The sequence below is a fragment of the Falco rusticolus genome, chromosome 3 (genome assembly GCF_015220075.1).
Source record: "Falco rusticolus isolate bFalRus1 chromosome 3, bFalRus1.pri, whole genome shotgun sequence".
NCBI classification, from domain to species: Eukaryota; Metazoa; Chordata; class Aves; order Falconiformes; family Falconidae; genus Falco; species Falco rusticolus.
The window spans coordinates 114497056-114521943 of NC_051189.1; the positions used below are offsets into that span (position 1 = coordinate 114497056).

General features: G+C 50.3%; 2 protein-coding genes across 4 annotated transcripts in view; both read right to left on the reverse strand.

Moving 5' to 3' along the window:
- Positions 1–280: 280 nt before the first annotated feature.
- Positions 281–9421, reverse strand: TMEM222 (transmembrane protein 222). Of its 2 annotated transcripts, XR_005102915.1 has the most exons (7): positions 9278–9409; positions 6809–6893; positions 5992–6023; positions 4893–4989; positions 4597–4727; positions 3231–3575; positions 281–3078 (listed from the first exon to the last, which is right to left on the reverse strand). XR_005102915.1 is itself a non-coding variant. In XM_037378690.1 (6 exons), the coding sequence occupies exons 1-6, from the start codon at positions 9391–9393 to the stop codon at positions 3488–3490; spliced, it is 549 nt and encodes a 182-aa protein (XP_037234587.1). In that variant the 5' UTR covers positions 9394–9421; the 3' UTR covers positions 281–3487. The 2 variants fall into 2 exon arrangements, 1 of the variants encoding a protein (XP_037234587.1); XM_037378690.1 differs by having other exon boundaries at positions 281–3575; positions 9278–9421.
- Positions 9422–9992: 571 nt separating this feature from the next.
- WDTC1 (WD and tetratricopeptide repeats 1) overlaps positions 9993–24888 on the reverse strand; it is a 31870-nt gene continuing 16974 nt past the window's right edge. For both annotated transcript variants that reach the window (XM_037378688.1, XM_037378689.1), the window contains 6 exons: positions 23929–24025; positions 22585–22758; positions 19120–19355; positions 18573–18741; positions 17959–18151; positions 9993–17808 (listed from right to left, as the gene is read on the reverse strand). In XM_037378688.1, coding sequence (XP_037234585.1) covers positions 17611–17808; positions 17959–18151; positions 18573–18741; positions 19120–19355; positions 22585–22758; positions 23929–24025 — 1067 coding nt within the window. In that variant the 3' untranslated portion in view covers positions 9993–17610. The remainder of the gene's footprint in view (positions 17809–17958; positions 18152–18572; positions 18742–19119; positions 19356–22584; positions 22759–23928; positions 24026–24888) is intronic.

Consider the following 24888-nt stretch of genomic DNA (forward strand, 5'->3'; position numbering starts at 1 on the left):
AACGCTTCCTGAGTTGCAGCAATTGGGTTCCTCCTGCCCCCACCCCCCCACCTCCTTCTCAACAGCAGGTCTGAAAATAGGGCTGTGTTTTCCCCTGGAGCAGAGCAAAGGGCGAGTTCATAAAGTAAAAGGTGTGGGAGCTTCGGGGTCCGGCTCCTGCGGGCAGCCAGACACGGCGCAGGAGAGGGGCCAGAGCTCAGCAGGCAGGGGGGATACCAACCCCACTCCGGGCTGATGGCTGCATGGAGGAGTCTCCACAATAAGAGATGTGGCGCTTGGAGACATCCACAGAAACAAGTTTTATTTCCCCTACCGTCAGGATTATGAAACCACAGAAGCAGAGTTTAAATATTTACAAAGTAATCCAGCGCCCCACAGAGATCAAGAGAACAAAGGATGAGGGTACCGAGGGCTTGCCCTCGCTGGAGAGAACAGCAAAGCCACGGAGCTCTGCAGCACGTGCAAAGAACAGGAGCATAAAATTGGCATCTGGAAGGTGAAGGACATGGTGAACCTTTAATGTGGCTAGTTGAAGGGGGCACTGCGAAGAAGCCAGCAGTGAGATGAAGGAAGCTGCACAGAGAGGACATTCCTTCCCCACCCACTCCTGCCACCTCCCACGCCAAGCAGCAGCAGCCTACGCCCCTGTAGTGGGGTGCTCCCGCACTGAGCACCGCCGGGGCTTCGCCACACTCCCACCGCATCGCAGGAAGACCAAAAATCCAAGCAGCCCACCTGCCTCCCCCAGCATCCGACCTCTGCAGGCACCATCCTTCATTTCATGAGTACAGACGGCTTTGTGCGTGCAGCATGGACGTGCAGGCTGGCTTTGCAGTACCTCTGCTCGGGGCCTTGCGCTCCCGGTAGCCGTGTTTCCTTCGGATGCCCAGAGCCACCCTCCATCTCCGTCGGTGGAAGCGGGTCGGCTGTTCCGGCAGGACTTGGGCGAAGCGCCGCTCTCCTTCCCCGGCAGCCAGCGCTCAGACCCACTACAGGGCCCATTTGCTGCTGCTCCATTAAGGCTCCGTTCGAAACCCGGATCTGGTAAAAAGCATTAGGAGCAAACGACAAGGATTTTCACGGTGGGGAATGGCACTCAACATGTTTTCAGGAGTCCCAGGAGTGAGAACTGTGGCCAGCAGCCCCACTCCCAGCCTCCCCTGACAACCTGAAGTCTCAGCTTTGGCAACGCTTTTATAGCTTATCAATAAAACACTGAATCAACGTGTGAGACAGGCCTAAGAGTCTCTAGGTTATTGCTACTGCGTAAGACAGGTTGGCTTCAGCCCTGGGGCCAGGGACTCCGAGCACATCCTTGGCGGGTCACTCTGAGAAATCATACTTAAGTTAAAAAACTGAGGCAAAAGACTAGTCTCTCCTGTTCAACTGGCTAGTGCTCGGGCACGCTAGCCAGCAGACTAGCTGGGTGGAGGCCACAGCGACACAGGGCAGCTCGGGAAGACACCATCCTTTCATCGTAAGGTTCTCTTTGATCAAGATCTTGGCTTTTTAATCAGCTCCAGGCCCAGCACCCTCCAGCCCACTCTCCACACAGGCTTGAAAGGACTGCACAGAGCAGACACCAACAACTATTTCAGTTCCAGGTAGATGCACATATCCACCCGCCCCAGAAAGGCCAGTACCAGATGACAGAGACAAGCGGGTGCCACGGAATGGTTTAAGGGGTTATTTAAAAACGCCTGAGGAAAAGGAGAAAATGCAGAAACCGAGAAAGCCCAAGAGGAGTCCCCAGCCCTCCCATATGGCTAGAGTAGTCGGGGAGATGGGAGAAGATGGGGAGGCACGTGGGACAGGTCTGAGAGCCGGCAGGGTGATGATAAACAGGCTTCCCAGTCAGAGGAAGCCACAGAGATGGCACGCAGTCAAGAAAAGCTTTCTTGCTAGCCACAAGCGCTCCTTGAGGTTGAAATCCATCAGGTAGCAGAGTAGAGCTGGCCTTTCAAGGCACGAGTGGAAAAGCTGTTCTCCTTTCTTTGCAGTCAGAGGGGATCTGCTCAACTGCACAGAATCCTTCAGCCACACTTTTTTTTAAAAAGCCACCTGGCTCAGAGGCCCACAGAAAGCAGCATCTGCAGGCCAGAGCCTCAGCAAACAGAGAGCTGCATCCCTCGCCCTGGAAGAGGCTCTGGGTCCTGTCCAAATTCACTTCCTACCTAGCACTAGAGAACAACCTATGCCCCTACTGGCCCTCCTGTCTGATCCAGGGCTCAAAAGGGCCACTGGCACTCCAACGCTGCCAGATCAGCATTTCTCATATCAAAGCCAGTCCTGCAAAGTGCTTTTACCCCTGGTGTGCTCACCAAAGCACGACAAGAAAGTAAACAGACCTTCACATTCACCATCCCGGAACCAGCTGCAAGAAGGCCAGTGCCCCAGTTTGCTGCTGCAAAACCCAGCCGGAACATGGGTATCTTCCATTTCTTTCACCTCTTCTTTTAATCTCTGATGGCCCCACTAAGCTCAGGTCTCGGGTGCTGCTCTCACGGATGCTTTCAAAACCCTATGCTAAGCCTTCTGCCCCAGAAATATGTACCTGCTGCGACCGCCACCTCTGCAGGCTCAGGTATGCTGCAACACACAAAGTACTAAGGGATCAAAGGAAAGTAAGTGGCTCGTGAAAAGCCTGACGACAATTTTAGATATTCAGAGCACAGGGAGAAGCAGGGGAGCTATATTTTCTCTGGCACAAGCTAAAAGGGACTTAGCAGTAGACTCCCAACTCTGCAACAGGCCGTTGAAAGTGTGCAGACTGCCATGAGCCATACCCAAGCCAGCCGATCGACTTTCCTGCCTTTCTGGGCTCACCAGCAGGACCAGACGAATTTGCCCTGCCACAGAGCGTTCCTCTGCACATCTCCTCAGAGGAGCGTCCCGCCATCAACACCTTGCTGTCGCTACTGGGGAGACCGTCGGCAAGTTCTACGGCACTCTACATCCCCAGGAGGAACCCCACACCTCCACTTTGAAACATGTGCTACAGGAGAGTTGTGCAACCGGGAAACAACAACTTCTTCTGGGAGACGCGGGAAATCTGAGGAAGCATCTGATGAAGTCTGCCTAGAGGAAGAAACCAGGCGATCAGAGAGAACCTTACAAGGTGTATCTGCTTGTGCTCCTGAACCAGGAGGCAGGGTTTGCCTTGCAGCTTTACTTGGCACTGAAAGCAAAGCTGCCCGCGCCTCTCCTTTCCTTATTGCGTTTTTACCTACCAAATTGCAGAAAGGGAGCACATTCAGGGAGAGAGCAGGAGGCTTCAGGACCCCTGACACTGGGAAACACCATCAACAGAACGAAAACAGAATGAAAAGAAGCCGGTTCCAGGAAAACAAAGATGAGCTGTTTACAATGGAGTGGAGTTGCCACCTTCCCCAGAAAATGCCTCCCAGAGTCCCATGCCTCCGTCTCGCTGGATCAGTCACAGTTTCTTCCTTCGTGTGCCCACGGAATGGGGAGTTCACAGCTGCCATCACCGCAAATGAAGTGTGAGAACAATGGTCATGATCACCCCCAAGAAGAGGACAAAGGGAAGCCAGGTCTTCACAAATCCCCCTACACTGCAAAATGGAAAAAAGGGGAAGGGTTTAAACATTAAAAAAAAAAAAAAAAAATCAGCAGAGAAAGACAAAAAGGGGGAGAAGGATGTGAGAATAACAGGAGAAATCAGAGGGAAACAGATGCCCTTCCGACTTCCTTATCCACTGCTGGCACTGCCACACACCACACATCCTCAAGATTCAGTCGGTGTTAAAAGTTGAGACTAAATCAGGTCCACGAATAACTATATCATGAACAACAGGGCTGGACTCTCCTTCCAGCTTAAATTTGGGTTGAAGACTAGCACATTTCGTATCTGCACAGATGGGAATGGTGACAGGAGACCACAAAAAAAACCCCAACAAACCGCTACTACAGGCCTTTCAGACTGCTGGTGTATTTAACCGAGACAGCAGGGACTACACTTGCCTAAAAGCTGGTAGAGAAGCTTTTCCAGAACGGGGAAGAATCAACAGAAGTGGAGCAACTCAAAAGCTTTATGTAGGGTAGTCCTCGCAGAATCTCCTCTTCAGGCACAAGGAGCTGAAATGGAGATTAAGTGCCCTTTCTAGTATGGAAAGCTCGGGGTTTCCCTCTTCACTCAAGCTGAAAGCTCCAGGGCAGCTGGAAATCTGACTAGTTTTTATGCAAACAAGATTCAAGAGAGGGAAGAGAAACCAGTAATCCTTGGAGACAAGCCATTCTGTGACCTTATGTTCTGACCTAACCCAGCCAAAAGACAACACAGAGTGAGATTTGCTTTAGCTAACATTTCCCAGATTCCAGGCACCCTAAATTAGCTGCCAGATACAGTATTTCGGGAGCAGCATTTAGTGCAACCCAGTAAGCACTCTTGGTTCTTTTCCTAAGAACAGGCAGCAGGCAGTGACAGTACCACCTACCAGCAACATACACCCACATGTTGTGGGGGAGAGATGTAACTCCCCTTTCCACAGGACAGGCTGAAGCTTTAGAGGGTTAGGAAAAACGAGAGAAACAGAACCCCTCTGCCTGCTTAATCTAGACTGCTCCTCAGCTCACCTTACGTACTTCCCATACAGGAGTGAGAAGAAGCAGAGTTTCACCATGTTCCAGGAGGTGCTGTTATCGTATCTCATCAAGTTTAAGGCCAGAGCAACATGAGAATGGCAGTTATCACAGCAAAGGTTGTGCTGCAACAGAAGAAGGGGCATGGGATTAGAAATCCTGTTCCTGAGGCTCCCCAGCTCTGCAGCCTGCACTGGTGCAGAGCCACAGGTCCCACTCCTGCGGCAAGGACCCAAACAATGGGGAGATGTTCCCCCACACAGACAGGGACATCACCACCGGAGCCGTACCATTCGGTGCTTGTACTCCTCCGAGGCATCGTGTACAGCTGTGTCCCAGGCGTTGGGACCAGTGGAGTACACCTTGTTGGGATCCAGTTTCCAGTACCTAGAAGGGTGAGAACAGATGTCTTCACGTTACTGCTGCACCTTCACAACTTCTTGCTCTTCCCAGCAGGAAGATGCTTAAAGGACTGAAGAGAAATCTTATCAATGCATACAAGTATCTTAAGGGTGAGTGTCAGGATGGGGCCGGGCTCCTTTCAGTGGTGCCAGTGACAGGACAAGGGGCAGTGGGCACAAACTGCAACAGAGGTAGCTCCAGCTGAATACGGGGGAAATTTTCTTTACTGTGAGGGTGGCAGAGCGCTGGCACCGGCTGCCCGGGAAGGCTGTGGGGTCTTCTCTGGAGACATTCAAACCCACCTGGACGTGACTCTGTGCAACCTACTCTGGGAGAGCCTGCCTCAGCAGGGGGTGGGACTGGGTGATCCCCAGGGCTCCCTTCCAGCCCCAACCGTTCTGTGAAATCCACTGCCTCGGGAGTCCATAGAGCTGAGCTCTTCAAGACCAACGTTTGCTGCAGAGCGCAGCAGAAACTACTGCTCAGCACCCTCAGCCTGACAGCACCCCAGCAAAAGAAACCACAGACCTCAGGGGTGCAGACAAAACTCTGACCTGCTTTCACGTCCTGCGATACAAAACCTTCCAGCCATTCAAAACAGACACACAAAACCCAGGCACCTCTCTCCTCCCCTCAGAAAATCATTAACAGGATGTGAGTGACAACAGTTCACTAATATAGGGCAGGCAGCATTTACTTGGAGCATTTGTTGTTAACATTATATTAAAATGTTTTAGCCTTTTCTTTTCCTTTTTTTTTTTTTTAATAAAGGCTCCATACATCTCTAGTTATTAATACCATTACATTGCTGTCACAATTCTAAAAAGATTTAATTTAATGTGGTTTCTTGAAAAGCAGAGACAGTCCACTTGAATTAAGGCATCTGAACAACAAGAAAAGCAATATTATAGCATGTCTGTCTCCATGAATTAAAGGACATCTGCAGGTCAGTTGGTTAGTTTAATAAAAACTAACAAGAGCACTTACTTCACCGGCTTCCCAAATGCCATGTTGTCTTCCTACAAAAAAGGAAAAATGTCTCAAGAGGACAACCCCGCGCAATATTCATGACATGCCTCTTGCTGGAAGGCCTCACAGCCCACGATTGCTTAGTGATAAAACTGTCACATTGCCTCAGCAGTCTCAAGACACCAATCTTATTTGTGCGTCTGGATTTAGATTTCAATTGTTTTCATACTCCTGTTTGGAGCATGAGTATATTTATACTCTATACACGGTGACATCATCTAGCTATATGGTGTAAATACTTTGTTCCCCCTCTTTTTTTTTTTTTTTTTTAATTGTTAATACCTTGTTGACCCAAAGTTGTAAATGTCCCAATCTGTTCAGAGTATTAATTACCTTAAATTAAACCCCCCTTACTTTCAAAATCCACCAGACTATAAAGCAGTTTAGAAGACTGGCACATACCTACACTAAGCAGCATGAAAGTAACAGCCATGCTGAGGAAGCTAGAACACAGCTTCTACTACTCAGATTTAAGATGACTGTAAGGAAATTTAAGTCCAAAGCTCCTAATTAAGGGTCTGGACTGCAAGATTTTTCCTCTTCTGCTCACCAAACCGAACCAGTCACTACTCATCATATCCCCCAAACGACCTCCACTGGATAGCAGCCCACAGAGTAACAGCAAAGACCCATGATCTTCAGAAACTTCTAAAGCCATTACTTTGCAAAACTTTGAGCTGCAAAAGACAGGGGATGGTTCAAAAGTCACCAGCAAAGGTGAGAAGCAGACCAAGCAGAGATTCTCCTTAAGCACCTGGATCCATCATCTACTTACTGAGACAAAGTACGGCCCCGCAAAGTCCCGAATGACTCCAGTCGACGTGCAGATACCCATGTGGCCAATGATCGGGAAGAGCCACCTACCAAGGCAACAAGCAAACCATCAGGCTGAGGTATTTGTCCCCCGATCACACCGAGTGCGTGCAGCATACTGCCAGGAGACTGCTGGAGCGGCTGTACCGCCAGCTGCATAGCATGGGATAGATGGGCACAGTTAATGTGTTGTACGCAGCTGAGAGAAGAAAGCAGGTTGAGCCAAAGCCAGGCAAAGACCGGTAAAGACGCAGAAGAGGTAAAAGCGAAAAAGAAAAACGTGCAGGGAATACCCAAAGCTGTGCTGACAAGCAGGTCTAGTCAGCCCATCTGCGGGGCAGTCAGGGTCCAGGATTTCACTGTGACCGACGGCAGTTACAGCGAGCGCAAGACTCCAAAGGCCTGCACTACACATGGCCCTGGCCAGTGTCCCAGAACAAACCCATTTGTGTATGCAAGTATAAAGGTTAGATCCAGGAGAAACTGTCTTGAGATAAAATCAGACTGTCCACTTCAACAACTGAAAATAGGATCACCCTGCCCATCTTCCCATTCACGCTGCAGCTTTTCACAGCAAACTAGATTTAAACACCTCAGACAGAAAATAGGGCTCCTGGCTTCAGGAAGAACATTCCCTCCCCTAAATGATCCCATTGTTTCAAAGACCTTCTCCTTCCCGCTAGGTATCTACAGCCCTAGGGAGCAGCATATTTATATCCCAACCCCCTTCCATCATCATCGCTTAGAAGTAAACACTTCAGGGCAAGTTACAGCACTCTCCCACATTCTCAGGTTTGCTGACCTCTCTCCGATTTCTCACTCCTCTCTCCCTGAGGGACTGTGTGCAGTGACTAGTATTTCAGAAGAGACTACAGCAATGCTAAACAGCAACAGATTCACAAGCCACAGCTCATTTAGAGAGGTCCTAAAACTACCAAACTGCAAAGGGATTGAGACGGTTAGCTATTATAAAGAAAGACAAGCCGTACACACCAATAAGGGTAGCTGAGTTATAAATAGCATACAGCTCCTGTTGATAACATAACCCTACGACGTGGAGAAAGGGCTCTGCAAAGTTTGATGTTCTGTGCTTTCATCACTTACCCTCTGCATGTTCCTATCTGGTGCAATGCAAAGCAGCCAGACAGTTTGGCTATCTGTGCAACATTTTATCAGCCAGAAGCGATGGCTGAATATAACGCTGTCACAGCATTGCCACCTTCAAAGGTCTAGACGCTTCTTCCTTTTTTTAATCCTCCTCTCAGCACTGACTAGCTTTCAAGCCTCCATATCCAAGGATGAGAGGAAACATCAGAGGGAGAAAACGGAGCTATTACGTAGTCTAATGAGAAATCTTGCCAAATAACAGCACTGAAATTTCTGCTGCAAAACAAAACCAACAGGAAGATGCCACTATTCATCAGGGAATGAATCCACAAACGGATGCCCAGTGACTCTGGCAGCAGGACAACTCTTCATCAGTCCCAGTGGGAGATAAGATGGTTAAAAGCTTTGGAATGGCCTTCAGGAAAAGATTAAGGGTGGAAATTTTAAGCAATCAAAAAAGAAAAGAGGTAAAAACCAGTGCTGGTTTGAAGCTGTATGCAAGACAGCAACAGGAAAGTTGCAGCTTCTCCTCATGGAGGAGAGTTACGGTGCCATTCCCAATCCTGGCACAGACCACACCACGTCTTCTACCTGACTTTCGGCTCTGGCTCAGTAAACATTATCACCTGATTTGAACCGGGAGGGAAGAGGAAGGCATAAAAATAAGCCTTTGTGTTCCCAGACTACCCCCAAAGCCACATTTTGCAGCTTTCGTTTTCCCACGTTCTCCTTGGAGCCTGCTTACACTTGGCTGTCGGGCCTGGGAAGGCAAATCGACTTCTAACTCCTTTAAAGCAAAGCACAGAGGCTCTCCTCAAGGCAGAAGGTAGTCTAAGGTCCCCGCAGCCAAACCCTTGCTCCAAAACCATGAAAGACTTCCCACGTTTCACTGAATCCCCTCCATTCCCGCTCCTGTAGGGACAAGCCCGCTCACCACACAGCCTTCCCCGCACCCCCACGCCCTCGCTGCGGGGAGAGGAGCACCCTGCCCCACGGACAGAATCCCACAGAGGCCCCGACGCAGCCTGGCACTCAGTCACCCCAAAGCAGGCCGAGCCCCCCGGGAGCAGGCCAGGCAGCCAGTTACCCCGGTCTGTCTGCCCCAAGCGAGCCGGCACCCGCTTACCCCAAAGCAGGCCGGGCTCCCTGCCAGCTCCGGAGCAGGCTGAGCGCCCGGGCACCCCGAAGGGGGCCAGGCAGCCGGGCCCGGGGAAGACGGGGGGGGGGCCCTGCCCGGGCCCGGGCCCAGGCCCAAGCGGCCCACCAAGCCCCAGGCCGGCCGCCCGCCGCCGGAGCCGGCCGGGAGCGCAGGGCCCGCACTCACGTCAGGACGGGGATGGGGGTCCACACCACGCAGTAGGGGAAGCGGCCGCGCTCGGCATCCAGCCCGGCCCCACCGCCACCATTGAACTGCTTCATCTTGGCCTCCGCTTCCGCCATCACCGGGGCCCGCCCCTTGCCCGCCGCGGTTGCGTCACTTCCTGGAGACCGCGCCCGCTTCCGGGCACGGCCGGTAACCAGGAAGCGCCCGTGCGGGCCTCACCGCCCCGGGCCTGCCGGGCCCAGCGCCCCCGCCGCGGGGCCCTCCCCGTTCCCGGGGGGGGCGCCGGGCTGGAAGGGCTGCTGCTTGCCCAGGGGCGGGCCGGCGGCTCCCAGCCCCGGCACAGCCGGGCTTCGCCTCCCCCGGGCCTCCGGCGGCTCCGCGCAGGGCCCGGCTGTGTGGCCCAGCTCGGGTGAAGCTGCTCCAGGCAGGTACCGTCACCCTTCGCACCTACCTTGTGCGGCTTCGCCACAGGAACCGCAGCAGCGAGCTTCTCCCTGCTGCCCTTCCCCGGATCAGAAGCGGGGAGAGTCACCCCCGGGAGCTGCCGGGGCGAGGAGCCCCCTCGGGGAAGTGCCAGAGCAGAAATAAGCATCGCCCCGAGCCTCCCACGAGAGAGGAGGTACTGCAAGGGGAGGAACAGCATTTACAAATGGAGAATCGGATTAGAAAAATAACAATTGCTTTATTAGGAAGTTTAATTCAAACTACACGAGAAAGCTGAAGAAGAAATGTTTATTCCAGATTTCCACCCCACCACAACACACTCGGCAAAATACAGAGTGACAACTCACTGAACTAGTGGGAAGAACAGGGAGGACAGCGCTTGCCCCGGCCAGCAGACCCAGGGTGGGGAGGTTCTGCCCAGCGGGTGCAGAAGAGCTGCCGAGCGTCCAGCCACCCCCCTCCTCTTCGCATCCTTCCATGCTTTCCTTGGAAGCCGCTTATTTCCTCCTCACACGGACCCCTTGAGCTGCATTTCCCTCCAAAGGCCCATAGTTACCAGAGCTCTCCAGCACGGTTTGTGGTGTTACACAGCGTGATGCCAAGGGGGTTTGCTAATAAAACAGTCTTGTCCCCTTCCTGCACGTGGTTGGGTTCCTCCTCCCGCGTAGCTCCAGCACACGGAGCAGAGGCAATGCAGAGCCAAGCACTCTGCTCACAGAAGGTGCTGGCTTTTGTTATCAGCAAATCCCGTTAATGGCAAGAGCCACACTCCCAACGGTCATCACAAACTTACAGCTTCCACGTAACAGCCCCACTTCTTACTGAAATTTCTCTCCATCAAAGACTTATCTCCATGTGTTTGGCTTTCCATTACCTGACTTTGTTCAATAATTAAGCCGAGTCCAGCCTTCCACATTTATCAACGTGTTCTCTGTTCTGGGGGCAGAACAGCACTTACGTGCTCACTGAATTTTAGCCTAGTGAAGCTTCCAGGTTGAAAGCCCAGGAGATCCGTAACCTCTACCTATAACAGAGGCACATCAGAGACACCGATTTCCAGTTGCCGACATGGCAGTAGAAAGCACTGGCTAACAGTCTAGTGCAGAGGTAGCCTACCTGCCCTCAATATACGCTAACTTGTCACTGGAGTACTCGGGCTTCACACAACTAGCTTAGTAACGCACTGAAGACTACATTTCCTCGCCTCTACTGAGCCCTCAAGAAATCATCTAACATCCCATCTCATTTCCTAGTCTAGACCATGTTTTAGGACAGCCCCCCCAAGACAGGGGGCTGCTTCAGAGGCATCCAGGTGGAAGCAGAGCCATCCACCACGGGCGCAGAGTGGCTCAGGTCTTGTCTCAGCGTGACGTGTCACTGAGTTGATCAAGAGCCTGAGATCATGCCCCTCGGAATCTGATAGTGAGGGAATTCACAAAACAGTCCAGTTCCAAAGGAGAAAAAGCTGAGGAAATACACTCTCGAGAGCAAAGCCATGCCCGGTGCTTGGGTTTCTAACAGACACTTCCTATTTTGGCACTTCGCATGGAAGATGCACACAAAGGTTGTGTGTTTCAGTGAACACCTTTTGTTCGATGAAGAAAAATACTTGCATTGATTTGCTCCAGGCTAACATAAATATCAGAGATTGTTAAAAATCTATGAATAGAGGCCAACGTTCACATCAGCTAATGTGGTCCTGGCGTGTTTGTCAGATTAGGCGATGGATTTGCTCTTCCTGCTTGTGTCTCAGAGGCTGCTAAGCAGCGTATCACCAGGGACCAGCTCCCTTGGCAAAGCCACGCTGCAGGGACGCCGCTGACAGCCTCAGTAGGACACATCTCCCTGCAGTGCCGCCTCACACCTTCCCCTCCCGCGTGGGCAGGGGCCATTTCAGACACCCCAGCTTATTCCCCCTAAAACCAAGCGCAAGGAAGGCAAACCCGGCTGCTGGAGCACGGGAAGAACACTGTTTTCCCCAGGCTGGATTTAAAAAAAAAAATAAAATAAATCAATACAGCACTCCTGTACTGCACAGCTTTCTTTTGTGTTTGTCAGGCAAGCAGAAGGGCTCTCCATCCCCAGTACCACACTGGCAGAAAATGGGTGAGCTGTAGCTGACAGCAGGGTCTTCCTAGTGACAACTGGGAAGCTGCTGCTGTTCTACGGCTATTGATCTAAGCAGAATACAAAACACCTGAAGTCAGCAGGGAAAAATAGCTGCAGTTGGAAAAGAAACTGCGGGGGGGTGAGGCAGGGGGAGGGGGGGAAACAGGGAGGGGAGAGCAGGTAAGAAGTTCTCCATGCATAAAATTAAAGGCTGAGCTTTTTATTGCAGCTATCTTGCCTGACTACAATACTGGATCGATGTACAGAGCAGGAATACTGCCATCATTGTTTTTGCAATCTCTCATTTGACAAGAAACAAAAGGTTTCACTCCCACTTCTGCCAGCGAGTCGCCACCGATGGCTCCTCTCTCCCCTGTTGTCAGCAAGGAAGCAGCTCTACCACCCGGCAGCCCCAAACATCCTCAGGACAACGAGGACATTTGCCTGCTCGCTGCAGGTGCTGGTGCACCGCTCGCACCCCGGAGATGCGGAGCCGTTCCGAGAGGAGAGCCTGTCCACTCTGGGAAGGAGCGGCCCAGACCGCACAGCGGTTCGGTTTGTCCGAGTGCACGCCACCATGGCTGGAGCTGGAGCTCAGCCTGGGAGGGATTCGGTTACCTCCCCTTTCTACCCCGGCTCATCTCTGAGCCTGAAAGAAGCAGGCACCCAGCCAGCTCTTGTTCAGTAAGCAGCTTCCTTGGGAACCTTCCCTGTTGTGACAGCTCAAACATTACAGGGACTGCCAGAACCAAACCACTCAAGGAAGAGATCCCCTCCCCCTTCTGACATTGACAACTGAGGCAGCAGCAGGCAACACCGCGTGCAGGAGTCTATTTAAAATGTCACCGAGGCACAGGCTGATGGAGGACACCAAGGCGTCCTTCCCCCGCCCTGGAGGTGATGCTGGGGTGGGTTGCTTTGCGTTTTTGTTGTTCCTTTCCTGTGGTCTCTGCCTGCTGCAATCTGACAGCCTCTAATCGCTCAGCATGAACCAGAAACGTCACTCTCATCTGTATTGATGATGGTGCTACTCACAAGCGCAAGAACATACGCAGGCTCTGCCACCCACCCCAAAAGCATGCCCCTAAGCCATCTCACCCCTCAGCTTTAACCTTCAGGTCTTTTCTGCTTCCCTGTCACTTGAAAGCTCCATTTCCCTCTCTCTCTCCCTCTCCAACTGACACAGCCAATCCACAGGGCAACTTTCAGGTTTAAAGAAAAAAACACCAGTTTCTCAGGGACAAGGGGCACAAGGTGGAAGCTCTCAAAGAGCCAAGTGCAGGTCACGATGATTTCTCAGCTATGAAATCCACGTAAAGGCCCACCTTCTCTCCTTACCAGCCCCAGAGAGGGTCCAGATCAGTCTCATCTCCTGCAGCAGCAAGGCCTGAACAAGCTACGAGGAGCATTAACAGGCAGAGGACTGAATTCCTCACTGCAACAACAGCAGGCAGTTTTCTGTCACCCTGCTCCCATTTTGCTCAGAGACAGGAGCCATCTCGAGCCCTTTGCAGACTTGTTCCTGGCACTGTGAACAGTTACATCAGAGAAAAGCAAACTCATCAGTAGGGCTGTGATTGCTCCTCTCCCCCACATCCCAGTGCGTATCGCTCCTCTCCCTCCTCAACCCAATTCCCTTACCCAAATTACAAATAAAACTCATTTTCTGGGTCCTTCTAGCCATTTCCACCGATGATTCAACCACTCAGCTTCCCCTTCCATGCTCCCTCTTTGTCCAACCACTCAGTCCAAGATCTGACCTAATTAGTTGATTGCCAATTCCAGCTGTGGATGCACACTGCTTTGTTAGAGCAGAGCTGTCTTTTAAAGCAATAATTTATATCAGACAGAATTTGAAATGAAGAGGCCTCAAAAGGCCTTCAGCTGAAAGATGTCCAACAGGAATTTTTAAGAGAAGAGGTCAAATGGATTCTGAAAATAGCAGGCTGGTTTTCTAACTCTTACTTAAGGCCTGGCATTGTGCAGCTTGGAGGGCAGGAAAGTATTTGGGAGGTTTTGCAGCAGGAGCCCAGAGGAGAAAGTGAGTTTTTGATAATCCTTTAGCAAGGGATCATCTCTGGGTCTAAATGTAGATGTCCGACACACCACGCTGAGTGTGAGACACTTTAAGGCAATAAGTGTGCTCTTTCTGACAGCGGAAACATCTCAGAGTATCAGTCAGTAACACGGGGGCTCAGGCAGGTGACCTTGGGTCTGCCTCACAGCCTAAGTCACAGGGCTCTGCTTCTCAGGGCAAAAGGCGATTTGAGAAGAGCTAAAAGGCAAGGATGCACTGTTTTCCCTCCTCAGCTTTTTGCCTCCCCCTCGCTCACCTCTAACTCTTGGGTTCAGCAGGGACTTAAAGAGGATTTTATTAATTCTAGCCCCCACCCTGACCAAACATGATTCAGAAAACCTAATTCCATTACAGCACCATTCATCTTTCTGCAAGATGTGCACATCACTGCTCTCTTCCCCAGCAAGCCCCAGGCTGCTGTTCTCATCTTCACCCCAATCTCTGCAGCTTTGGCTCTAAACCAAGCCGGAGGTGGACGCTGCTCCTGAACACAGCCCCGGCTCCCGCTCCACCGCCAGATCTGAGCTGCCACACCTGGATACACTAACATCAGCACTGAGTACCCACCACGGCTCACAAGCTGTTTCAGGCTCCGCAGCCCCCTTTCCCACTCAGGTTTACTGGGGCCTCTATTCTCCACGAAGCAGCCCCGCTGAACAGACAACATCCAGCCCAAGCAGGCCACCCTCCACCCAACCCTTGTCCACCTCCACAGTGGAGAAAGGTAGAACAAAGCCAGAACAATCCCCCAAACAAAATGACACCAAGAAAGAACTAGAACAAAGAAATGTTTAATTGCTTAACTCTTTCTCTTCCAGGGACCAGAGAAACAAGTTTTCTGCTCCTTCTAATGAGGGCAGTAAGGCTTGTGTGTTACCTCTACAACTGCAGGGGCAAAATTTACGAGATGATCATCTTTAGTACTTGAAAAAGCGAGAAGCCATGGTCATTGCAACACTAAGAGAATCCTAAAGTCTCCTAACGGAGAGCCCACTGCTAGAATACAAAAATAAAGGAGGCATTTCTGCATACCCCAGGCTAGAAAGAGTTAACCAGAAAGAGCAGGAAGAAGCTTTCCCAAAGAGGGGGTTGAAGTAAACAGCAGAGGTCAATAAAGCAACATCTCCCTACTTCCCCAGAATGTTTTTTCTTTCACCAATAAATACAAACTCCTCCTTAACAAGCGACAAAGCAGGTAATCTGCCCACAAAAAGGGGAAAAGGGGCTAGAGGCAGAAAGATTTTTCTTTCCCCTTCTCTCCCATTATTATTTATCTTTTTAAACCAAAGCAGCCATTAAAAAAAGCAATCCACTGCAGAGGCAGGGAATCTTGTAGCTTTCACACTGCAACTGGCAGGTAAAAGAGCTGCACTGTCTCACAAGGGTAAAACCAACAAAAAATAGCTGCCACAGCAAAAGGTGAATGGGGAGGGAGAGGTTTGTTCTCTTCAGAGCTTTCCACCTCAGTCTCTCAGTTTAAAAAATCAAAGTCTGCAGACATTGTCTACTGAAAGCTGAAAAAAAAAGTTTGAGTGGGAGGAGAAGAGGAAGGAGGAAAAAAAAAAAAAAAAAAGGATGCGTCTAGCAGGAAAGCCTTAAGCAAAAAACAGAAAAGGCCAGACCAGTCAAAGCAGCCACCCAAGTGAGAAGAATTTTCTGCTGTCTCTGAGTTTTGAGAAGCCTTGAGTGCTGGGGTACATCTGGGGTGGGGGAGCTTGTACACAACCAAACAGGTAACTGAGCAAGCAGTCAGATCCACCGGCGCCGGTACTGTGTGAAAACAGGCACACATGCCCTCAGCATCCCAGTGACAGCCTGGCCCAGGAGGGCTCTGCTCCAGCAGGAGATGGTGGGCAAGCCTGCCACCGCAGCCTGGCAGAGCACAAGGGTAGCCAGCTGTTTCTGGGTGCCCAAGGGCATGCTGCCACAAGACTGAGGTTCACTAGGGCTCGGTTTCACTCACACGTGAAAAAGTAGATGCCCTTCTTTGTCTGAGGGCCAGAGATCAGGCCCCGCTTGGTTCCACTGAGACTACAAGGCAGGTGTGTGGGACCTCTCCGCAGAGAACAGTGTCCTTGGAGAGATGCTGCCAGCTATGAGACTGACCTCTCTCCCTCCTGTACGAGGCTCACTCATCTCATAAAGACTGTTCTGGAAGGGAGAGGAAGCCCGTTACCCTCATCAGCCAGCACTGTGCAGTCTCTCTCATCAATGCCTGGCAGCCAGAGAAGGAAAGGGAGGCCTCTCATCTTTCTACAGCAGCAACAGGAAGACCAGGGATTGCACCACATGGAAGAACAGCCCTATTGCAGCACACACACATGCACACACACTCCCAGACACACATCTCACACCCCTGGGACCAAGGCTAGCATGTTCAGACCTTCAGCAGTAAGAGATACGAGACAGCACAGAGCAGTTAAGATCTCCAGGGGCTCTTTGGTCTTAGTTGATAGTCCTAAAAAAAACCCCAACCTCTTCGGATTCGGTTCTAGCACAGCTGTGTAAGATCTATTCGATATTTAGTGTTTGGCAACTGCAAGAGGGAAAAACAGGGCTGCACGTTACAGGAGAGGGGAAGGAATGAAGTACAGTGCTGTGTTCTAGGTGTCCTCCTGGCTCTGCAGCCAGAGTCAGTGTGTGGAAAGCGTCAAGAGGAAGGAGGGTTCCTGAGAGGACCACTAATCCGTCAGATGTTACGCCAACGATGAGGCGGAGAAGGCCCACCTAAGCCAAGACAGAGCAGCTGACCGCACAAAACCGCTGCTGTCTAAAACCTCGAAACTTTACTTGCAACTTATACACGGTGGCAACATTCTCAGCTCCAGCGCAGGTGACATGGAGAGAAGGTGAATACAGCTACACAGTTTGGGCAACAGAAAGAGAAACTCTGGAAGAGTGCTGTTACCAGCCCTTTTCCTCAGCAGCTTTAGCTACGCGAGTCCTAGGTCTCTGATGGAACCTGCTCCCATCGCTGTCACCTTTCTCCATGGGTTCATAGACCACAGAAGGAAGTATCTGAACTGAGCAAGCACGTCCTGCCCTGTTGAGCTGCACATACTCAGTGCCTTCACCAATTCATCAACTAAGATGCCCAGGGACAAGACAGGCAATATCCAGTCCTTAATACAACACAGCCACATCTGGTGACAACGTGTTAAGAGATGGAAGCCAGAAGAAAGATGTTACGGGACACAACAGGTGTTTCATGGCCAACAATCCTAAACCAGGGGCCTCTAGACAGGCTGGTAGCACAAAAGCAGAGTCAAGCTTTCAAAACCAAGATCACTGCAGTAAATTCATTCCATAACCCCTGCCCTAGGTTTGTGTTTTATTCAGGAATTTAACATCCCCTCTGCAAATGCATGAATCAGGCAACATCCCCCTGTACCAGATCATACAGCAGCTCTGGGAAAAAAATCACCAGCTTACACTGCTTATAGACAACTCAGACACCCCTGTTGGGACTAAATTCCACTAAAGGCAAACCCCGGACTGCACTGCCATGCTGCTCAGTAGCGTGACGGGAGAAGGAGGAGGTGGTGGCGATGGTTTAAAGAGACGGTCGCTCCTGCCCCTGCCAGCTTGTCCTACTCTGTGCATAGTGCGAAACAGTGCAGTCATTCATCAGAGAAAGTTCAGGACCAAGGAAACTAGGTTCCCTTTCAGCCAAACAATTAGAGGAAGGAGAGGCAGTTCTGTTTTAGCTGGGCCGGCACTGGACTTGCCCCTCTGAGCTGTCTTCATCATCTGAGCCTCCAGCCCCACCACTGGTCAGTCCTGTAATCCGGTACCCCATGTTCAGCAACATCACCTCCAGCGGGTCTGCATTCATTCGTCTCTGGTTAGCTTGGGAAGCACCTTCCATGTCTACTACCACACGGCCATTAAGGGTTTCACTCTGCAAGACAAGAAGGGAGAGAACTCAGCGAGGCAGCACTAAGACCAAAGAGGGGCTGTTACTGCTGCTGCAACTATCAAGAGAACCCAGTAGGAAAGGCCAGTACCTCTTACATCTCATGACAAGACAGTCTTTCACCGTGGCTCTTACCTCTGGCCTAGGGTTCCACAGTCGTACAACTGGGTCGATGCCACTGGTAGCCAGGAAGCAGTAACTGGGATGAGGCTGGAGACAATTGACAATCGACTCGTCTCCCTGCAGCACTCTAACCAGGTTGGTGGTTTCTTTCTCCCAGATGAAGAAGGAGCCGTCATCTGACCCACTGACTATGTACTGTGCATTGCTAGGGTGAGAGGAGCAGAGACTGGAGATCACAGCTCAGAGCCAAAGCTAGTCTCTAGTAGACAAGAGAATCTCAGTTGGCTTCTACAATCAGCAGGCTGCCACCCCTCACGCTTATGGATCCAGATAAAGCTTTCTGTGTTGGTTCCCTCCATCCCCGGGATTCACGTTTTCAATCCCAAATGGATTTCCTGAAACGCTAGCCCAACCGGGTCCTCTGTGGATCTGCTACTCAACCAGCTACTCATGCAGCCACACAAGGAGGAGGGTTTCTGTCATCTTTTTCAACCCTGCAAACCAGCGTCAGCATCATTTTATGAACAGTCACATGGAGCTACGCATGAAGCTTTATCCGATGGAAGAGAGCACTCTGCTGCTGCTCACACTCCTGTCCTGCATCCCTATACGCTCTGCCAACATACCTGCCAAAGAAATTGGCCTCTTTGATGTCTGTAGTAGTGTTACAGTGGCCACAGTATCGGAATTTGTAGTCGTAGCTGCGCTCCCTCAGCACCATCTCATCCTCCGAGATGGAATCCTTGCGGCCTGTGGCTCGCAGCCGGATGGGGCCACCCCCTTTCTTGTCTTCAGCTGGAAGGACAACAGATTTCCCTCATCACAATTTGGGGAGGAACACATTCTAAGCAAACAGCACTCCAGGAGACCCCAACAGCTTTAGAGAACAGTTAAGGACAATTCCAGCAGGGAGCTGGGCTTAGAGCACACGCTTCCTCCCAGATTATCTCCTGGGTACATCAGACTCCTTTTATCATAACTCTTGCTCAAGAGCAAACCAGGACCAGGCACACGGCAAGAACAGGCTCAGGCCAGTTTTTGTGCATAGTAACAATCAACCTCCCTCAGAAATTGGAGCTTTACTTCAGAGTGGCAGTTTAAGGAGAAAATTCCTTGTCCGATCATTAGATTTTAGTATAACCTTGAAGAACCACACCGAACACTGGCACTCACCGTTATCACTCTTGGAGAAGAGGGCTGCATTGATGTCTCTGTCTAATGCATCGCAGGCACTACTATGTGCTTGTTCTGGGAACTTCCCTTTAAAGTCATCCAGACACTCCAGTGCTTCTGCCACGTACTTGAGTTCAAATAGACAGCGGGCAAGACGGAAATGGGCTTTCAGGTGGCATGGATTCAAGGATATGGCCTTCAAGCAGTCTCTTAAAGCATCATAATGGTCCCCATCCCTGAAGAAAAGGGAGTGGTGGATTAGACAGCCCAAGCAGAAACAGCATACATTTTCCACTGCCGTTTCCCAGCCCTCATCTCACTCCAAAGCTTGCTGTTTCCAGCTCTCTCCACGCAAGCGGACACCCCACAAGCTCGCCTACTAACAGCGTTTGCTGCTTCTCAGGGGCACCATCTGACCAAGCCCCGCTTCCCAAACGCACCCCCACACCTACACAGCCAGCCCTGCACTGTGACCACACAGGGGAGCCCAGCAAGTCTTGACCTGCCATTTTAAATCCGCCAGAGCAGAGCTCACTGCTGTAACACATTTCGGGAAGTCCTTTGAAGATGGAGGATGCACCAGCCCTCTGGCCAAGCAGACACAAGGCCTCTCCTGCAAGGCAAGCGGGGCCTCCACAGAGCACGGCAGCTCACGCGTGCCCCTTGGTGGACGCACGGCGTGGCAGCACGCATCCCTGCCCACCGCGCACCCCTGCCCACCGCGGCCCACGGGAAGGAGCGACAGGACCACCACTGGGCTTCACAGCCCTGATGGCCAAATCCCTAAAGCAGCAGTCTTTTCTCGCTTTTATAGGAAAACCCTTTAAGTTTTAGAAAGCAGCATTATAGCAGACTAGTATCATAATGGATATTTATATCCTATTTACAGTTACTGGAGACTACGCTGGACTTCCCTAAGCTCCACGGCTGTGGGAATAAGAATGCCTCTGGGAGCAGGGGAGACTTGATGAGCCTTGCGTGCTGGTACTCAGTTCAGCCTGACAGAGGCTGAGAAAACAGCTTGAGCTGATGCCTGATGTACCAGCATCGAGCCTAAACTGTTCAATGGCACCAGTCTGTCTTAAGAGAGTGCCAAGTCTCCGTATGATGGCTAATAACAATAATGGTTTCACACCTGTAACCTACGTGCACTGCACCTACCCAAGTCTGAAACAGTCCCAAGAGGCAGGGGGCAAACTGCCCTGTGCCCTCCACAGAGTGACAATTTTAGGTCATGTGGAGCCTTTGTCAGGGAAGAGGTGCTCCCATGTCTCTACTTATTAAAGGGAGCTCCAAATCTTTGGGTTATGTGCTAAGCAGTGCTTATTCAGTGCCACAAGCATGTTCTGCAAACCATTCATCCTGTTTGCTCTCTCCTGTCTAGGTGGATTTTGGCCACATTTTACAGCTTGCTAGCACAGTACAGAAGGTGGAGTGCCTTACCCATGAGAACTGCAGCAGAACAGAAAAAATATGGTTCTTGAGGGCTGTCTTAGCAGCACTGTGTCTGTGTTAATCCAGGAGGCTGGATGCACAGCATCAGGCCATTTTTATTCAAAGAAACAGTGAATGCAAGTTACCTGTTACGATGACAGACGGGTGTCTCACATTTTCAGAGCTGACTGGGCTATTAGCTGCTTTGCCACCCTCAAAAATCCTTCAACCTCAACTACAGTGTCCGACTGCCCAACAGACTGGTGTGAAAACGTACATGTTGAGATGTGAAGCAGACAGTGACTTCTCCCATTGTTACAGATTTGACTCAGCTTGTGCAAAAATGCTCTAACTAGAAATCAGCTAAGTACTGTCAACATAGACTGCTCAAAGCAATCTGGAGAATGATGCAGTTGGCTTTTATGAGCAAATTTTTAAAGGACAGCCTTAGAAGTGCTGCAGAGTAGGAGTAGCATCTTAAGGGAGATGAGCAAGGGGAGGTTAGGAAATTACAGACCTCCCTTTTTTCTAGATCTCTCCGTTAGTCAGAGAATGAGGCCAAAGCAAGACCTGCAGTATTCTGCAGGGTGGCCTCTAGCTGCTCCTGCTCCAAAGCTCCAACGTGCAGAACACCTTAGAGTCACACAGTCATTCAGCATGGGCCACTGTCCAACTGCTTCACCCTCCTTCTCGGTGACATCCCAGCCACCTTCTGCCATAACCAGTAGCTGTTCCTAGCAGAAAAGTGCCCCATCTTTTCTGCACCTGAGAAGGTATCAGCTCAATACTATTTAAATTCTAATAGCTGCATGCGACAGAAACCCATTGTGCATATATTTGCACGTCTTCCTGCTACCAAAAACTGCAGCAAAGCACTAGCTGACACACAGAAAGGTTCAGATCTGCCAACATCCTTCGGGAAAAACGATTCCTATAAGAAAAATGTCATTCATGAGATCAGCACTCAGCTTCTGTCTTCCATTCCTTAATCCCAACCTATTGTTCTTCTCCTCTGAACACTGAGGTCTTTTTGAGGCAGCTCCCAAATCTCTGCTATTGCAAAACAGCCAGTAGGCCAGTTACCAACAGTCACAACAACTGCTGGCTGCTCTTTATCTTGGCAAGAAGATAGGAGAATTCATACTGGGGATTTCAGCAGGGGGAGGAGAAGGATATCCTCACAAAGCAAATGTAGATGAAGGACCACAGCTATTTTAAATATGTTAATGGCAAGTCATGCTACTCAGTCTTACTCTGCTCAAGGGGACAGATACTAAAATAACTCGGCTGTATCTTGCAGATGCAGCTCTGGCTATTGGTCAGAGAAGACATTACCTACTGCAGAGGCTAACAGTGTATTTTGCAACAACCAAGACAGAACTCCCCCAGACTCTGAGGCACCAGTTGCCACCTCCCCAGATCCCTCAGAGGTTTGTTTCCAGTCAAGGGGAATGTGGGTTAGCTGGGGTAACAGGGGAGCCGCTGGGTCACATCTGACTATCTGCAGTACTAGTTACTTGGATAAAGCAGCAACCAAACCAACTCCAGGTAGTCCTACAACAATCTTATATCATGAGGTATGGAGTTATAAAGCATAGTAACCATTACCTCATCCACCGACAGCAGATTTAGAGCCACACTCTAATGCAGATCAGAACATCCAAAGAAATGCAAACACCCTTGGAGACACTCATAATGCTGTTACTCAGATGCGGATTTTTGGTTTCTTTTTCAACACAAAAGGAACAGAACGTTACTCAGCATGCCAGTAGGCAAAAAGATGAGCTACTACCAGCTGTGCTTGCCTGTGCGGTATCTGTGGCTGTAATTTCTCCAACACATGCTGCTGTGTAATCCCCTTGTTCTGTGCCAGAGGTGACCCACTTATGGCTTGATCCAACGACCCCAACCCTGCTCCGCACACAGGGAAGGCAGGTGCTTTGCAGTGGACAACAAGGTATCTGTGGTACTTGGAAGTCAGGCGCCAGCAGTGCCTGTGACACTAAACTCCGAAATTCTTTGCCTCCTTACCACTTGCGTTTCATGTAGGCAGCAGCTCTGTTTCCATACAGCATGGCATTATTGGGGGCTTTCTGGACTGCTTTGCTGTATAGCTGGATGGCTTGAGTCCACAGCTGGCAAGCAAAAGCCTCGTTGGCTTGCTGCTTGATTCTCTCCAGATACGGAGGTAACTCCACCTGGGGACTGAAGTGAAAGAAGAAAGGAACACAGGTAAGTCTCACACGCTAATGCTCTGCTAACTCCAGTTAAACGTCTGCAGTGTTTTGTTCTAGCTCCACAAGTCCAGCAAGCGTTAGCTAATACCAGAAGTTTCAGAAAAAAGGCAGAAGAGACCCTGAACCTGAATAACCTGAATTTAGGAGGAAAGTTTCTATTTGATCATCATTTGACTGTTCCCGCTTTTTTCTTTACATAGACATATACTCAAAATTAAACAGTGGGCATTTTAAACACCTAATCCCTCAGACTTCACCTTTGCTTTGACTGCATAAACCACATTTCCAGTCTTCTTTCAGCAACGTATAACAAAATGCAAATTCAGAAGGAAACCAAGCATCTGAGTTCACAGGGCTGCACAAGGCCCATGCTCAGCAACCCAAAAATTCCAGCCACATCCCTGCTGCCGTGGTAGAGGGGCCATCTAGAGGAAACAAGCTGAAAACATTCAACAAAATGACTTTGGTGGAACCTAGACTACCCATATATGGTATTAAGCAACTGTCTCGACTTTTAACCATGTCTCATCAGCTGGAGGGAGAGGCAGCAAGATGTGCCTCAAGCCTGCTTCTGCTTTGCCCCAAATTCATTTTCCTCTTAAAGAAAGCAAGCAGCGGGAACAACAGAAAAGGGCTCTCCATCCATTCCTAGCCCACATGCAGACTGAAGGAGTAATGACTCCAGTGTCATTGTAGTAAAGCAATTTTGGCTGCTTCAGTTCAGTTTGCAGCAGAAAGGTGCTCAAAAAAAGCAAAGGGAAGCAAGGCCCTTTCGACCTGACAGCCTCTCCCACTTACTAAGACACAGTTCCCGCAGGTCAGGAAGTAACAACCACTCAGGACAACTAAGGAAACTTTGTTTCCAGGCCTAAAAAATAATTTCTTAGTTTTGTCCACAGTAATTCATCATAAGAGGGGAACAATCCTCATGGACACCATTTCTTCCAGGACACTTGCCTGATCTGACTCTCGTTCATAGCCCACGTGCCAGAAGCAAATACAGCTCCTAGGACAGAGGCCACGACAATGAAATCAACATGCCATAAGGATTTGCACTTCACGGCTTGTTTAGCAGCACCTAACCCTGGCAAGAAGAAGAGGACAAGAACAAAGCCATAAGGCAGAGCTGTCTCCTTACCTCACATGTGCTCTTCCTTCGGACAAGCGGAAGCCATTGCTGTGGAGATGGATGCCATTTGACACTCCATTGGTAGAGGTTTTTCCATTCTGCACTTCTGAAGGTTAGGAGGGAAAAAAAATCCAATATCTATCTATCTATATAACTATATATATATCTCTCTCTATACTAAGCATCAATGTAGATTATAGAAACTAATACCTGAAGCTTCAGGGTTTATTTTACAGCAGAGCCAAGCCAACACCACTGCCCCATTCAGAGCAGAAATAAAATTTCCATGATTCCAGCTTATATTTCTACAAATTACATTTATGTTGCAGCTGGGAGTGCTCCTGCAACCATTTCACAGGCTGGGAAACTGGGGACACTGTCCAAGCAGTCTACTGAACTGCTCAGGGATTTCAGTGTGCAGAGACGTGCAGGCACATGAAGTTTAGCCTTTGTACTGGTACCGCCTTTCACAGCCCTTGCCTGAACTTTCTGTGCCCAACAGGGTGGAGTGTTTGCTGCAACTGTACCACTGTGAGCCTGTTCAAACGCTGTCCTTGCCATTTAAAGCGTGATCTCACCAGATACCACAGTACAGATCACCCACATGCATTCAAGACAGAAGAGTAAAGCAGGCAGGGCACGTATTTGCCACCAGGATGTGAGTGTTATCTTGAGGCCTAAGGCACACCGAGTACACAGATCAAACTCTGCCAGAGCACGCTGCGAACAGGGAAGGGGCTGAGCAGGGGACACTCCCTGGTAAGAGTCAGCCTCTGCCCGGGGAACAACACTGCAGCGATTCACTGCGTGCTGCCTGCAATATCTGTGTACAAACAGGCCCTGTAAGGAACAGGGCCAGGGATAAAAAGGCTTCTGGATATACTTACTCATCAAATAAATGACTTTTTGACTCAACTATCTCACCACCAGGAGGGATATTAGTGCCAGGCCAGATTCTTAGACTAGGGG